General features: G+C 39.0%; 1 protein-coding gene across 6 annotated transcripts in view; it reads right to left on the reverse strand.

Moving 5' to 3' along the window:
• The window catches only part of PITPNM3 (PITPNM family member 3), an 80,860-nt gene that overhangs the window by 52,369 nt on the left and 14,225 nt on the right, over window positions 1-14,266 (reverse strand). For 5 of the 6 annotated variants that reach the window (XM_068656128.1, XM_068656131.1, XM_068656126.1 and 2 more), the window contains 2 exons: window positions 13,413-13,508; window positions 5,322-5,429 (listed from right to left, as the gene is read on the reverse strand). In XM_068656128.1, the coding sequence (XP_068512229.1) occupies window positions 5,322-5,429; window positions 13,413-13,473 (169 nt within the window). In that variant the 5' untranslated portion in view covers window positions 13,474-13,508. The remainder of the gene's footprint in view (window positions 1-5,321; window positions 5,430-13,412; window positions 13,509-14,266) is intronic. The other variant, XM_068656130.1, reaches the window with a different exon arrangement.

A 14,266-nucleotide genomic window follows, 5' to 3' on the forward strand; every position in this document is an offset into this window, starting at 1 on the left:
GGCACTCTGTGTTAGTGAGATCTTTCAATCTGCTCCATGAGGCTACACATGCAGGCTACATTGGAGCACACTGAAATGTTTCTACATCAATGCATGCAGCATGAGGAACAAGCAAGAGAAGACAGAACCTTTAGGTTGGTTCCAGAGCTATGACATCATCGATACAAGCAAGATTTGGTGGGAAGCAACAGGTGGCTGGAGTGCTGTGATGGATGGTTATAGGCTCTTCAGGAGGGACAGGCAGGGCAGGCAAGGCTGGGGGTTGTTGCTGTATATAAGGGATGGGCTGGACTGTATGGAGCTTGCAGTTGGTGATGGCACAGTTGAGAGCTTCTTGGAAAGGATTAAGGAGCAAACCAATAAAGTAGATATTGTGGGAGTCTAATACAGTAGTTAGCCAGCATGACAACATCAACGAATTCTTCTCACTTCCATAAACAAAATGATAGTTTGGACTTCAGGCTCTATTGCATCAATCAGCTCCTTGCTGGAACACCCAGATAAAAGCTAGTCAATGTCAAAGAACATTAAATATTTGGGTCTGGATGGGGAGCAAATGGACTGCAGGGGAAGTGTAAAAGGTGGCAATGAAAACACTTTTCCACTTGTTTCTTGGATGTCTCAAAATTACTTTGGATGGATATAACTGTTGGCCTAGATGCATTACTTGGTCAGGCCCCAGACGTGGCTAAACCCCTTAAGAAATAACTAAGAAATAAAATAATTTTTATTGGAACCTGCAGCAAATGTGCATGTGCAAGCAGGCACTTTCACGTATCTTCAGTAAATTATTTATGAACCAGAACAGCAGTAAAACTTGACTGCTTTCTAGATGAGGTCTTTATTATCTGTTATTTGAAACACTGAAGGTCAACACATCTCTTGTCATACAACATGGACCTTTGAGAGATAAAACCAGATAGTTTTATTTTTCCTTTTCATACCAGCATTGAAATAAGTAATTTCATAGCTTTAATGCACTATAACTTTGAGAAGGCTCAGAACAAAAAAGGTCACCTATTGCCATTTTAATGAGCATACAGACTTAATCCCGAAGCACATTTATGCTCCTACATTAAGTACTCCTTCTGGCAAAAGCCAGTAATTGCATGCTCCTGAAAAGCATGAATACTGCAAGAGGAGACAATCAAAAGAAGCAAAGATTGCACATAATTTCCAGATGTCATCTAATTCTAGCATGTCTTACAAAGACACATTTGTTTTCCTCAAAAGAAATAACGATCAAACAAGAACATGCCAATTACCTACAATCCTGTAACTACACAAATTCACATCAACGGAAATATCCATAACGAAAACTTAATCAATTTAAATGCTGCTCCCAGTTTTCCCCTGAAGATGTATTTCTATCACTGATGAAAAAGGCTGTGATGGTCAAGTGCTCTCAGTTGTACTTACTGAAAATCAGTGACTGAATTAAAGTACACACTTGCCATTTATAAAGTTCCCGATAACCTTTGCATGTCTTACATTGGATCTGTAGCATTACTTAAGTAGTGTCCAGTGGGTCTTCAGCTCTGCTCAGAGCATGCTGCATCTTCTCATACATCTTAATTCATTGAAAGATCCCATAAATGATATGCTTTATTAATTGATTTGTTAAATCATGAAAAGTAGTCAGTGCTCTACTCCCTGCATAGCCACTGAGCAAAACCATTTGTCCTAGAGACTGATTAAATTGCAACAAAGCTTTCTGCAACCAGAGTCAATGAACTCATCATTTTCTGAGAATCACAAGTAAATCCTGCTTCAGCAAAAAAACACATATTCACTGGAAAAACAGACCATACTCCTCACATCTTTCCACTGAGACAGTTAAATTCCTCACAGGAACATCATAGAGGACATCTTTCTCTTTTCTACATGTTTTTAATGAGAGAATCCAGATTTACCTAGACTTACAATTTTTGGCTATAAACATTTGGGCTAAGACTGAAATAGCTTTTTACTGCAGCACAGGAGACAATACAGTCAAGCATCCTCCTCATTCTCTCTTTGCCTTCCTCATTTGTATCTGATGGTTGCTAGTCAGAAACATTTCTAAGACTGCTAAATCACTAATTGCTATTCGGTTTTATTAAGCTGTAGCAAAAGCACTTAATATCTGTACTAAAAACACTGCAATAAGATCTATCAGCATTTGGCAGATAACTATGAAGACAAACACAGAGGAGCACATGCAATCAACAGGTAGCAAATCAGTAGGACTGAATTTGAGAGTGGCAGAGAAAAGAAGGAAATGCCTTTAACTGCCTCACCTGTTAAGAAATCTGATGTATTTAGCAGGGGTGCATCAAGGAAAGTTCCTAACCAGCAGCGTGCATTACAGCCAGTGTTCTTCTTTCTTTTGCACTACTGAAGCAATGAAATTACATGCTGACATAACAAAACATGGTATATGAAATGCTGGCTCAGTCTTCTTCTGCCCCACTCCTTACCAACTTTAACTCTTGACTGACAGCCTTGTTCAATAATGGTAAAAACCAGCACAATGAATGAAAAGCTACAGTACGCTTACAGTATACATTAAGCAATGTGCATATATATATACATACATACATATAACGTCTCCCCAGGATATATATAGACACACACACACATTGCAGTGTCTCCTGGAAAGACCTCATTGCAACCTTTCAATACTTAAAGGGGCCTTATAAAAAGATGGAGAGGGACTCTTTACTTGGGTAGATAAGGATAGGACAAATGGGATTAGTCTTAAACTAAAAGAAGATAGATTTACTTTAGACATTAGGAGGAAATTCTTCACTGTAAGGGTAGAGAGGCACTGGAACAGGTCACCCAGAGAAGTTGTGGATTCCCCAATCCCTGGAGGCGTTCAAGGCCAAGCTGGATGGGGCCATGTCCAACCTGATACAGTGAGTGGCATCCCTCCTATGGCAAGGGGTTGAAACTAGGTGATCTTTAAGGTCCCTTCCAACCCAAGCCATTCTATGATAAGCAGTATCAGAATGTAGATGCATCTTACACATAAACCAACTCATCAAATGCTGTTGAGTTGGGTACATTGCCTGTAAAGCCCCTTTGAGCAGTTATGTGTGAATAGAAGTGAAGTAAAAGAAGAAAACAGATGAGAATTCTTTCGTTTACAAAACATTGCAAGAAATTGTTGCTTGTGATGAAGGATACAGAGAAAGTAGAGTTACTGTATGCCGTCTTTGCTTCAGTCTTTACTGTTAATGCGTGCCCTCAAGAACCTTTGATTTATGATACCAGGGATAAAGTATGTAGAAAGGAAAATTTTCCCTTGGTTGAAGAGTATCAGTTTAGAGATCATTTACACAAACTTGATAAAACAAATCCATGGACTTGGATCGGAGGCACCCACACATCCTGAGGGAGCTGGAGGATGTTATTGTTAAGTCACCCTCCACCATCTTTGAAAGGCTGCGGAGGACAGGGGAGGTGCCTGAGGACTGAAAGAAAGCCATTGTCACTCCAGTCTTCTAAAATGGAAAGAAGTAGTCATGGAAGAAGACAGTCAGTCTGACCTCTATCCCTGGAAAGGTGATGGGACAGCTTATCATGAAGGCCACCTCTAAGCATACGGAAGACAAGAAGGTAATCAGGAGCAGTCAGCATGGATTCACCAAAGAGAAATCATGCTTAATCAACCTGACTGCCTTCTATGATGGGACAACCAAGGATGGAGCCAGTCTCTTTTCAGTTGTGCCCAGCAAGAGGATAAGAGGCGATGGGCACAAACTGAAGCACAGGAAGTTCCAGCTGAATATGAGAACACTTCTTTACTGTGAGAGTGACAGCACTCACTGGAACAGCTTGCCCAGAGAGATTGTGGAGTCTCTTTCTCTGGAGATATTCAAAACCTGTCTGGATGACACCCTGCGCAATGTGGTGTAGGTGATCCTACTGAGCAGGGGGGTTGGACTAGATGACCTTGAGAGGTCCCTTCCAACCTTGGCCATTCTGTGATTTTGTGATTCTGTAACTGGCTGGAGAGATGAGGGAAAACAGTGGATGTTGTCTGCCTGGACTTCAGCAAGGCTTTTGACGCTGTTTCCTACAACATCCTCATACATAAGATCAGGAAATGTGGATTAGATGAGTGGACAGTGAGATTGATTGAGAACTGGCTGAATGGCAGAGCTCACAGGGTTGTGATCAGTGGCAGTCTAGCTGGAGATCTGCAGCTCGTAGCGTCCCTCAGCAGTCAGTTCTGGCTCCAGTATTGTTTAACTTACCCAATAATGATCTAGATGAAGGGATAGAATGCCTTCTCAGCAAGTTTGCTGTTAACACAAAACTGGGAAGAGTGGCTGGCTGATACCCCAGAGGGCTGCACTGCCATTCAGAGAGACCGAGGCAGGCTGGAAAGTGGGTGGAGAGGAACCCCATGATGTGCAACAAAAGCAAGTGCAGGGCACTGCACTTGGGGAGGAATAACCCTATGCCCCAGTACAGGTTGGGGGCTGACCCGCTGGAAAGCAGCTCTGTGGAGAAGAACCTGGGGGTCCTGGTGGACAACAAGCTGGCCACGAGACAGCAGTGTGCCCTTGTGGCTAAGAAGGCCAATGGTATCCTGGGGTACATCAGGTAAGAGTGTTGCCAGCAGGTCAAGAGAGTTAATCCCCCTCTACTCAGCCCTGCTGAGGCCTTACCTGGAGTACTGTGTCCGGTTCTGGGTTCCCCAGTACAAGAGAAACATGGAGCTCGTGGAGAGAGTCCAGCAGAGGGCTGCTAAAATGATTAAGAGACTGGAGCATCTCTCATGTGAGGAAAGGCTGAGGGAACTAGGCCTGTTCAGCCTGGAGAAGGGAAGGCTCAGGGGATCTGATCAAAGTATACAAATACAAAAAATGGGAGGGTGTCAAGAGGACAGGGCCAGACTCTTCTCAGTGGTGCCCAGCAACAGGACAAGAGGCAACAGGTCCAAACTGGAACATGGGTAAGACTTCTTTACTGTGATGGTGACAGAGTGCTGAACAAGTTGCCCAGAAAGATTGTGGAGTCTCCTTCCCTGAAGATATTCAAAAGCTGTCCAGACACAATCCTGGGTAATGTGCTTAACATGATCCTGCCTGAGCAGGGAATTTAGACTAGATGATATCAAGAAGTTCCTTCCAACTTCAACAATTCTGTGATTTCCAAGCACTAAAATACTACTTACATGTCTACATAAAACCTTTAACTATGGGGCATTGTAAATTATACTTCTTTTTAGCATTTACATAATGTCTGACACATAATTGCTTAAATAGTCAGATTTTCTTATTAATGTTAAATTAACATGTAAGGCAACATAACAAGGTAAACATTACCTTGATTTTCTTCCATCTTCTCAATTGTTTCTATCTGTTCAACAAGGTCATTTGAGTTCCATTGGCTCATGCCTATAAGAATGGCACTTTTTCCTTCCACCACCTCTTCTGTAGGAAGAAAAAGGAGAAAGAATAAATTGCAGTGATAAACAAAAGAACAAATATAAGGTTAAAACTACTAACTGTTAGAGAAATAAACAGATCATGATGTTTCCAAATGAGAATACATAACAGGTTAGCATATGCAAGATTCACCAGGAAAGCTTCCTGCTTAGTGATATACCCTGAAAAGTACCTATGTGCTACATAATTTTTTTTTGTCGGAAAAACAGAGAAAAGAGAGAACTGCTTGCATTTTTGCTCTTACCTTGAGCAAGTCTTTTAAAAACAAAGTTGTGAATAAATCACTCAAGTGTTTAATATCAATAATTAGTCAAAATTCCTCCCTCCTCCCAACCCAGGCAAGCAATGAAGAATGAAGATTAAAACAGCTCTAAAACATGTTTGTTTTTTTTTACCTAACACCTGACAGAAATTTCACGTAAACTTCCAGTTTTGCCCAAATCACAGTTCTCCTCCTTTAGTCTCTACAAACCGAGGATACTTACAGTACTGAAGTATCAACATGCCTTTTTTCTTCCATGAAATACATTTTACCTAAAAGATTGAAGCTATTTTCTAACCAGAAGTCAGGTAAGTATTGTTTATTCAGTCTTTACAATAGTGCTCTGAAGCAATGTAGTACGTTGGAAGCCTAAGGATATTCTCTTATATGACTGGGTGGAGCAGAAATGCTTCAGGAGACATGCACTGAAAAAAAACAAAGCTTGCTAGTGTCAGTATCACTGTGAACTTCTTGAAAAATTAATGACCTTTTTGTTCTAAAAGCCTCTCACCTGACACAGGAATACAAATGCTGCACTTTCATGTGTATAATTCTGTAACAAGCTTGTGATCCAATAGCAATGTGCACACACACACATACACACACACACATACACACAACACACGTACTCGCACACAAAAGAAAAAAAAAGATTTTCTGTGGGTCATACAGGTAAAAACGCTGCAATTAAACTATTCAAGTAGTAACTATCTAGTACTGACGTAATTATATTAATATAATACAGATGGATTATATCCTTATACTTATTCAGGAAACGAAATGTGCTATACTATAGGGTAGTTAAAGTATTCTATAACAGTCAAACTATATGAACTTCTCAGAATGTGAACATGAACATTTTCCAAGATGCAAGGAAAACCTCAGTCAACATCCTGGGACTTTTATCAGCCATATAATTGTAGTTCAACATTCACCTCAGCCTGAAAATAGAGCTCTAAATGTGGCCCATTATTATAAACATTTCTAAGTTTATTATATATCAAATTTTAACATGTAATCAAAAGAAGTATCTTCCTACACTAGACAGGCCTGAAGTGAAAGTATATCTCTAAAAGTCAACGTTAAACCATCAATACTAGCTTGTAGATTTCAATATACTAAAATTCTGACTTTACAACATTTAAAAGGCAAGGCAGAGGGAAGAATGGACTCAGAGACCTCTTTACAAGCATGTTTTTTTCCTTTTCTCAGAAGCCACCTGTGCTATACAAAGCTTTAAAGTTTTATCTAGGTGCACAGAGACATCTAGGAGCACCTGAGAAAATAGACCAACACCCTCCTCCCCCCTCGCTGCAATTTCCTTTCAAGGTGGTTGTAGCGAGTGATGAGGTCTCCCCTCAGACTCCTTTTCTCCATACTAAACCACCTTAGTTCCCTCAGCCACTCCCCATCAGTCTTGCTTTATAGTCCATATACCAATTTTGTTGCTCTTCTCTGCACATGCTCAAGCAACTTCATATACCTTTTTTACTGAGAGGCCCGAAACTGAACATGATATTTGAGCTGCAGTCTCACCATGCTGCATACAAGGGGACAATCACTTTGCCAGTCCTTCTAGTGACACTATTTCTAATGCATCACACCTTGTTCACACACAGCTCAAACTTCACCCTGGTAGGACATTCAGTATACAGAGAAAATATCTTTAGTGATCATCATTTAACTGAGGAAAATCTGCTGGTTCCCATGCAATAAAGTAATAATAAGAAAATCCAACATGGTAGCGTAACTCAGTCCTGCCATGAACTGAGAGCTTTGTGACTGACACATTCCATGCCACATGGAAAGCAGGCAACAAGGGAGAGGTGCGCAGAAGAAAACAGTAAGATATTACTTCTCCCTTTCTCTATGGATTGCACTACAGTAAGCAGCTAGCCAGGGCAGATGAATCAACTGTCAACACATATACAGCTGTTCAGATTGTAAACACAGGTGTTTAATTCTGTGTTTACAAGGTAGTCAGATAGAACTTTATTTGAGTAAATGGGGTTTGACCCCAGCTGTTTATCATATTGTTACCCACCGTTTAACAGATCAGTGGCACATACTGTAGAAATAAAGGAGACCATTTCCTCATTACTTTTCTTCTGAAAATCTGCCTGAACTTAATTTGAAAAACATTTTGCAAGCTAACTGCAAAGTAATCAAAAGTTGGAAATACTTGGGTCAAACTCCTGGTACAGTGGGTAATCACTGTTTATCAACATTTCAGTCTCTTGCAAAATGTCTTTAAAGTCCGTCCTATGACTATCTTCACTTGAATTCAGACCACATTCAGTAAATTTCAAGTACATTTCTTTTATCATTAGTCTACGATCTATGCCTCAGCAACTCCAAAAATGGCAATCATCATACTGACCTTCAAAGCATTCTTGAACAATAGATGTTGACAATTCAAAAGAATATCCCATCAGGCACAGCGAATGATCATACTCCCAAAAGAGAGCCCAATAAAATATTTTGCAAACAAATAAACTACCTCATCTAACTTGTATGAATCATCGCCATTTTAGTTCTCTCTAAACAAAATTTTAAGTATGAGTTAGTGCTTAAAGTTACAATACCCGCTTCACAGGGAACATAGAAACTGCTGAGATCTGTAAGACAGCTGGTTTAAACTACATGGCAAGTCACTACTGAAATGCACAAAGGCAACTTGGAGAAAAATCAACAGAGGCTGTTTTTCATTTCTTCTTCCACTCACTAAAGCTTAGGATTTCAATACAGCCTGAATAATTTAGCCATCCTGTTCTCACTGAACATAGAACAGAAACAGAGCACCATCTCTCATTCTTCATCTTCCACGTCTTCCACAGACACACTTAATTTTGATCCACGTAAGAAGTTTCTCTCATATTAAATTCTCATCTCTCACTAGAAGTCTGTTATTAGAGCATTAACAATTGACTAGCAGATGTTGTTCATTATCTATACATAGCAGTCACATTTTATTTCAAGTAACAGTTATAAAAAGGACAGCTATTGTTATCAGGAGCATTTCAGACTACATAAACTACCCTGACATTAAACAATTAAAAAGTATTTTATGAAAGCTGTATTATACACTAAAATCAATAGTTCCCTATGCTTAAGAACTAAGAATATTGCGACATTTCTCCCAAATGCATTTAAAACAGTATGCAGAGTACTGTATAAACACACTTATCCTCTTCCTTCCAAACCTTGGAAATCATCCTGCTATAGAATGGCTGATTCAGTAGACAGCATTAGAAATCTAAAAAAATACTGAACAGACATTCTGATTCAAAAGCAGTTTATCTCAAAAAAAGATAATCTGAGAAAATGGAGGCAGTAGAGTGGGAAAGGGAAGTTTTGGAATTGTCTTCTCCATTCCAAAATTCCATCAATTACATACCAAGCGTGCTAGCACATGGAATACAGCATGCCAGGCCCCGAACTGTTGTTGACATAAAACAGGACCTATTTCAGTTTGGCCTGAGCAACTCCTGCTATATCCTGTTCTAAGAATTTCAGAGTGAGTGAGGTTTTGGGAGGGAAGGTTCCATAAGCTTTTGAATCATTGGAGTTTAACAGAAATGTGGAGATTGTTCTTAAGCATGAAGTTTGCTAGGAGCATGGGATGCTTTTCAAAAATTAGGGATAAGACTTCATCCCTCCCCTCTTTCCCATCTTTCTAGTTTGGGTGGTTGTTAATTTATGTAACATTCAGTATTCTTGATTTTCAGAGCTAAGTTACTCTGGAAGAAAAAAAAAGGAAAAAAACACCTTCAAGACAGCCACCCCAAATTCCCAAATTTATGGCATTTACACAGCCAGATTTTTTTATTTTTTTTTTTATTTGTATTTTTTTTTAGTGTGACAGGCTATTTTTCTCCAAAAAGAATCTAGACTAAGTTCAGTGAACTACAAGGTTCCTTTAACACCCATGAACCCTGGGAAGAGGATATCTCTTCTCACATTCATTGTGTCAATCTGATACGCTACTAAATTATTGCTCATACAAAAATGGCATCATCTGAACAAAATGGGAAACATACCACATTTTATCACTCCTTGGGTAAATTCACAGCACATCACAGTCATCAATAATAAAAGTATTTGATGTTTCAAAAATGTATTTTAAAATACTTAAACTGGTGTTGTCATGATTGTATTTTATCTGCTATGGAACAACTCAATTCCAGCATCAAATTTGCCATTTATAAAAGAGACTTTATTGGCTTTAAATCACACAGCTAATTCACCGTAACCACGAATAGAACTATCTGGTTTTAAGCAACAGCTAAAAAAGATTTGTGAACAGGGATGTTGAGAAGACTGTTGCACACAGTTTGCATTGAAATATCTGGAATCTTTAATACCTATCTTTGTGACTTGGAAAGTCCTGTGAGCAGTGAAGGTGATGCAAGGCTGCACATGGTGTCCATAGATATATTGCAAACACCAGAAGACTAAGAACTGCTCTAATATCACAGACGTGGGTGTAGTACTAGAAACAATCACTTGGTCTCTTTCAAACAGATGGTAAATCACACATTTATTATTGGTAACTCTAGAAATTTATTCATACATCATCAAAAATGAATGTATCACATGGAAAATGACATGCTTACAGAAGTGTCTGCCACTAATATTTAAACTCACTAAGCAGGGGGAAACAAACACCGAGGCAGGCAAAGACTAATTTCTTAACACATTCAGTATACATTTTTGCAGCACAGTCTTTTCTTAAAATGTCGGTACTTTAGTGAATGAGGGACAGCATCATCATACATTAAGAGTTTTTTTCTAAGCACAACAGAACTTTACATCCCACTGTTGCCATTGAACACACTCATGCTGAGAAACATTTAGATCCTCCAAACTTCCACTTTAGTTCAAGGCAGCACTGTCAAATAATATGCAAGTTTCTCAGCAGAGCAGTTTAAAATTAAATAAATTAGACCAGTGGGTCTATTTTCAGGAGAGCATGATGCAGCAAATTAAAAGCAACGCTTAAACAGCAGAAAGCTACCATAGCCTCTTTCATGATTAAGAACCTTGACAAAGCACAGGCAAAGCCTGACTTGAAATATACAGCACATAGCTATCGGCTTCCACTTTTTATGAACACAGCAATACAGATGCCAGTTCTCTAAAGATCAATTTAAGAAAACAGAAATAACAACCAAAGTTTTTAAACAGACTACATAAATTCATCTGGAAAAAATGATGCTGCTGTATTACATGCCACCTCTTTGATCTTTAGTAGAGCTGTAAGCAGATTTTGGATTGTAACATCTGTTACAGTTACATGCTTATGAGGGAAGAAAGGGTTTTGTATCCCTGTTAAAAGTGCCTCCACAGTCTGATTTAGAAACTTACTGCACTCAGTGAAGGAATGATGAAGAAGATATTTTAACGGTTGGTCAGTTCTCATCTGGTCGACAACTTTAGATCAAAAATAACTGGAAGTTGAGTTCAACTGAACTTGAACTAGGTTAGACAGTAGTTACAAGATCTCCTGTGAACAGCAATACTACCATTCACATTGTATCACAAATGTGGTATTTATTAACTGTTAACTTTGTTTCTAAGAGAATCCACACAAAAACAAAACAAAACAAAACAAAAACACAAACCACCTTGCAGGTACTTTACTAGTAACTATCATAAATATTAGGAGGAAATTCTTCACTGTATGAGGCACTGGAACAGGGTGTCCAGAGAAGCTGTGGATGCCCCAACCCTGGAAGTGTTCAAGGCCAGGCTGGATGGGGCCATGGCCAGCATGATCTAGTGGGATCCATCCCTGCCTATGGCAGGAGGGTTGGAGTTAGATGATATTTAAGATCCATTCCAACCCAAGCCATTCTGTGATTCTATGATTCTATAATAAGGCTAATACTAATTATATCTGTGTAGAAACAGTTTGTTTTGGAAAATAATATTGCAATTTTAGTCTCACAGAAGTAAGTCAGAGATTTATCAGTTGGTTCAGAGTTTTGGGGTTTTCCCCTGGTGGAGTGAGATCAGTATAATGCAGCAAAATGCATCTTCTTCAAAGCTATCTTACAAACCAGTCAAGAGCACAGAGCTGATCCCCCCAGAAAAAGCTGTTTAGTTTTCACTGTTCTCCTCTTACCCATGCATTTTTAAAGCAACTAAAAAACCCTGACAAAACAGCTCCTCTATGCTGAATTTCAACTCAGGCTTATGCCAACATGAAAATACAAGATGTGGCCATGTTTGGTTGCCAACCATTCCTGCAACAATCCCACCCACAAAGGAAACAAAAAACATACTGAAATACAGAATTCACTGCATCACAGCAGACATTTAATGCTAAATACTGCCTTATAAGCACTTACTACCATTTTCAGTAACACCATACATCTCCAGACACCCAAACAGCAATGACACTGAAGCCAAAGCAGTCCCACAAAAGAAAATGTATTTCCTCAGAACAAGGTCTCATTCAAGAAAAACAGAATGCTGGGAAATGATATTTATTATAGAGAGAAAATCCAGCAGATGGAGAAACTCAATGACAATCTTAGCTATTAGAAGTAATATATCCATTTCCTTTGCAAAGCATCAAATTTTATTGCACTCAGAAATCAGCGGAACATCTGCTGAGCATGCTGTTATCTGAAACAACCAAACTAAAAATAAAAAGCATACCCAAACCGAAACCAAATTCCCCATGGGACAGTTGAGTTTTCCAGTTTGGATTAGGCTTACTTTAAACTAGAAGAGAAATCTCAACAAATATGGAAGGGGAGGGATATGATATTCCCTCTCCCTTTGACCAAATACTTAATATTGGTATTAAGTACTTAATGAATCCAACTTTCCACAAAAGATAAAGGACATTCTACAAGTTTATTCCATTACCCTTTACCCCTGACTTCCAGGTAATATGAGGATGTAACTACGACCACAATAGCTCACACTATGAAAGATCCTATAGCTGTATTTCAAAGTAGTAGCAAAATAATTTCTCTGCTATGGGTTATTCTCTTCAGAAAAGCAAATGAAATAGATCAGAAAAGCATTAGGTTTGGGTCACACAAACAAAAGCAAAACTAGACTCTCCATCTTGCACTGTGCATGCACACAAACTACAACCTCTACTCTCACTTCAGAATGAAACTTGGCACCTTAAAAAAGATGCCAAAAGTTCAGGGTCTCATTAGATACACAGGGAGTGTTGTATTTTGGATTCTCCTGATTAAAACCACAAACATTAAAATATTGCTGCTTCTTGAACAAGCAGAACTTCCAGGCACATCAGTGAACATTTTGCCAGTAGAAAATCTAGGCCATGAATTTTAAAGGCTGGCCATCAGTAACACAGACACTCATGGCCATCATCAGAGCTATAAAATAGAGCACTTAACTCTAACATCATATATTACCTGACCTGTAAACAAGCTGGGCCCAAGAGACCCCACAAAGCTATGGACTTCTGCAGACATGCTTCTTCTGACGCCAGATGCAGCTCATGGCAGCTCATTCATCCACACCAGTACTTCACCAATCTCCCATAAATTTAGGCCCACTCATAAATCCTTGTAACAAGATCTTATTCTATTATTATTTTTTTTCTTCTATATCTCAGTCAGTTGAGGACAACATTGTCAGTCCATTCCTAAAGAAGCTCAACTACTTGCTGCAAAACTGGAAAGAATGAGGAGAGGAGGACAAAAGCGTGCACTGACCTCGCGCATCAAAGAATTCATCATCGGAGCTCTCCACAGAGTCTTTGAGGACATTCTGCATGTGCCACTGAGCACCACTGAATCGGCGCAGACCAGCTGGAAATACAGAGAGACTCACATTAACCAAAGGGAATGCTCACCTGGGCTCCAGGCTTCAAAGAAAAAAAAAATACATTAACTAACAGCTTGTGTAGATGGCTCCAGAGGATCCACTTGGTCAGGACACATACTTTAATCTCAAAAAGACAGCCAGAATTTTCAAGATAGCATGAAAATTATACTTGCTTCTAAAAATGATTAAAACAATGTCTTGCATAAAGATGAGCCTGCATCACTTTCAGCTAATGGAATGAGTTGAAAAGCTGAATTCTACACTGTTTAATTCACCAAGCTACTCAATTCCAACACTTAAACTATACATTATTTCTGAGATATGAAGTAGCATTTCCCTAGGACATGGCAGTAGTTCCTATTTCAATTCTACTTTACTTCTGAAGGAAGTGCCATCCTATTTGGTTCACAGATTTACAAAGTACTGAATTCTTACTCAGAGCTTTTTTCATCAGGCAGCTTTGTTTTGCTAGAGACTACTGTTTTCATTCAAAGCTTGCTATTAGAAAGAAGGAAGGCAAAACGACAACGGAACAGGTACAGTAACAGATATACTCATGTTGTTTCCAGTGGGTTACATGTAACTCAAATTAATTTATAACTAGAAAAATAGAGTTTATTGCCTTATATTAACAATAAAGGCTTCCCAAACCAGTGGCAAACCAGGGTTCAAAAAGGTATTGCCAAAGATTCAGTTACTGATGAAAAATTTACTAGGAAAATTTTGTTAGATCTGGTATATG

This window comes from Anas acuta, chromosome 19 (assembly GCF_963932015.1).
Source record: "Anas acuta chromosome 19, bAnaAcu1.1, whole genome shotgun sequence".
NCBI classification, from domain to species: Eukaryota; Metazoa; Chordata; class Aves; order Anseriformes; family Anatidae; genus Anas; species Anas acuta.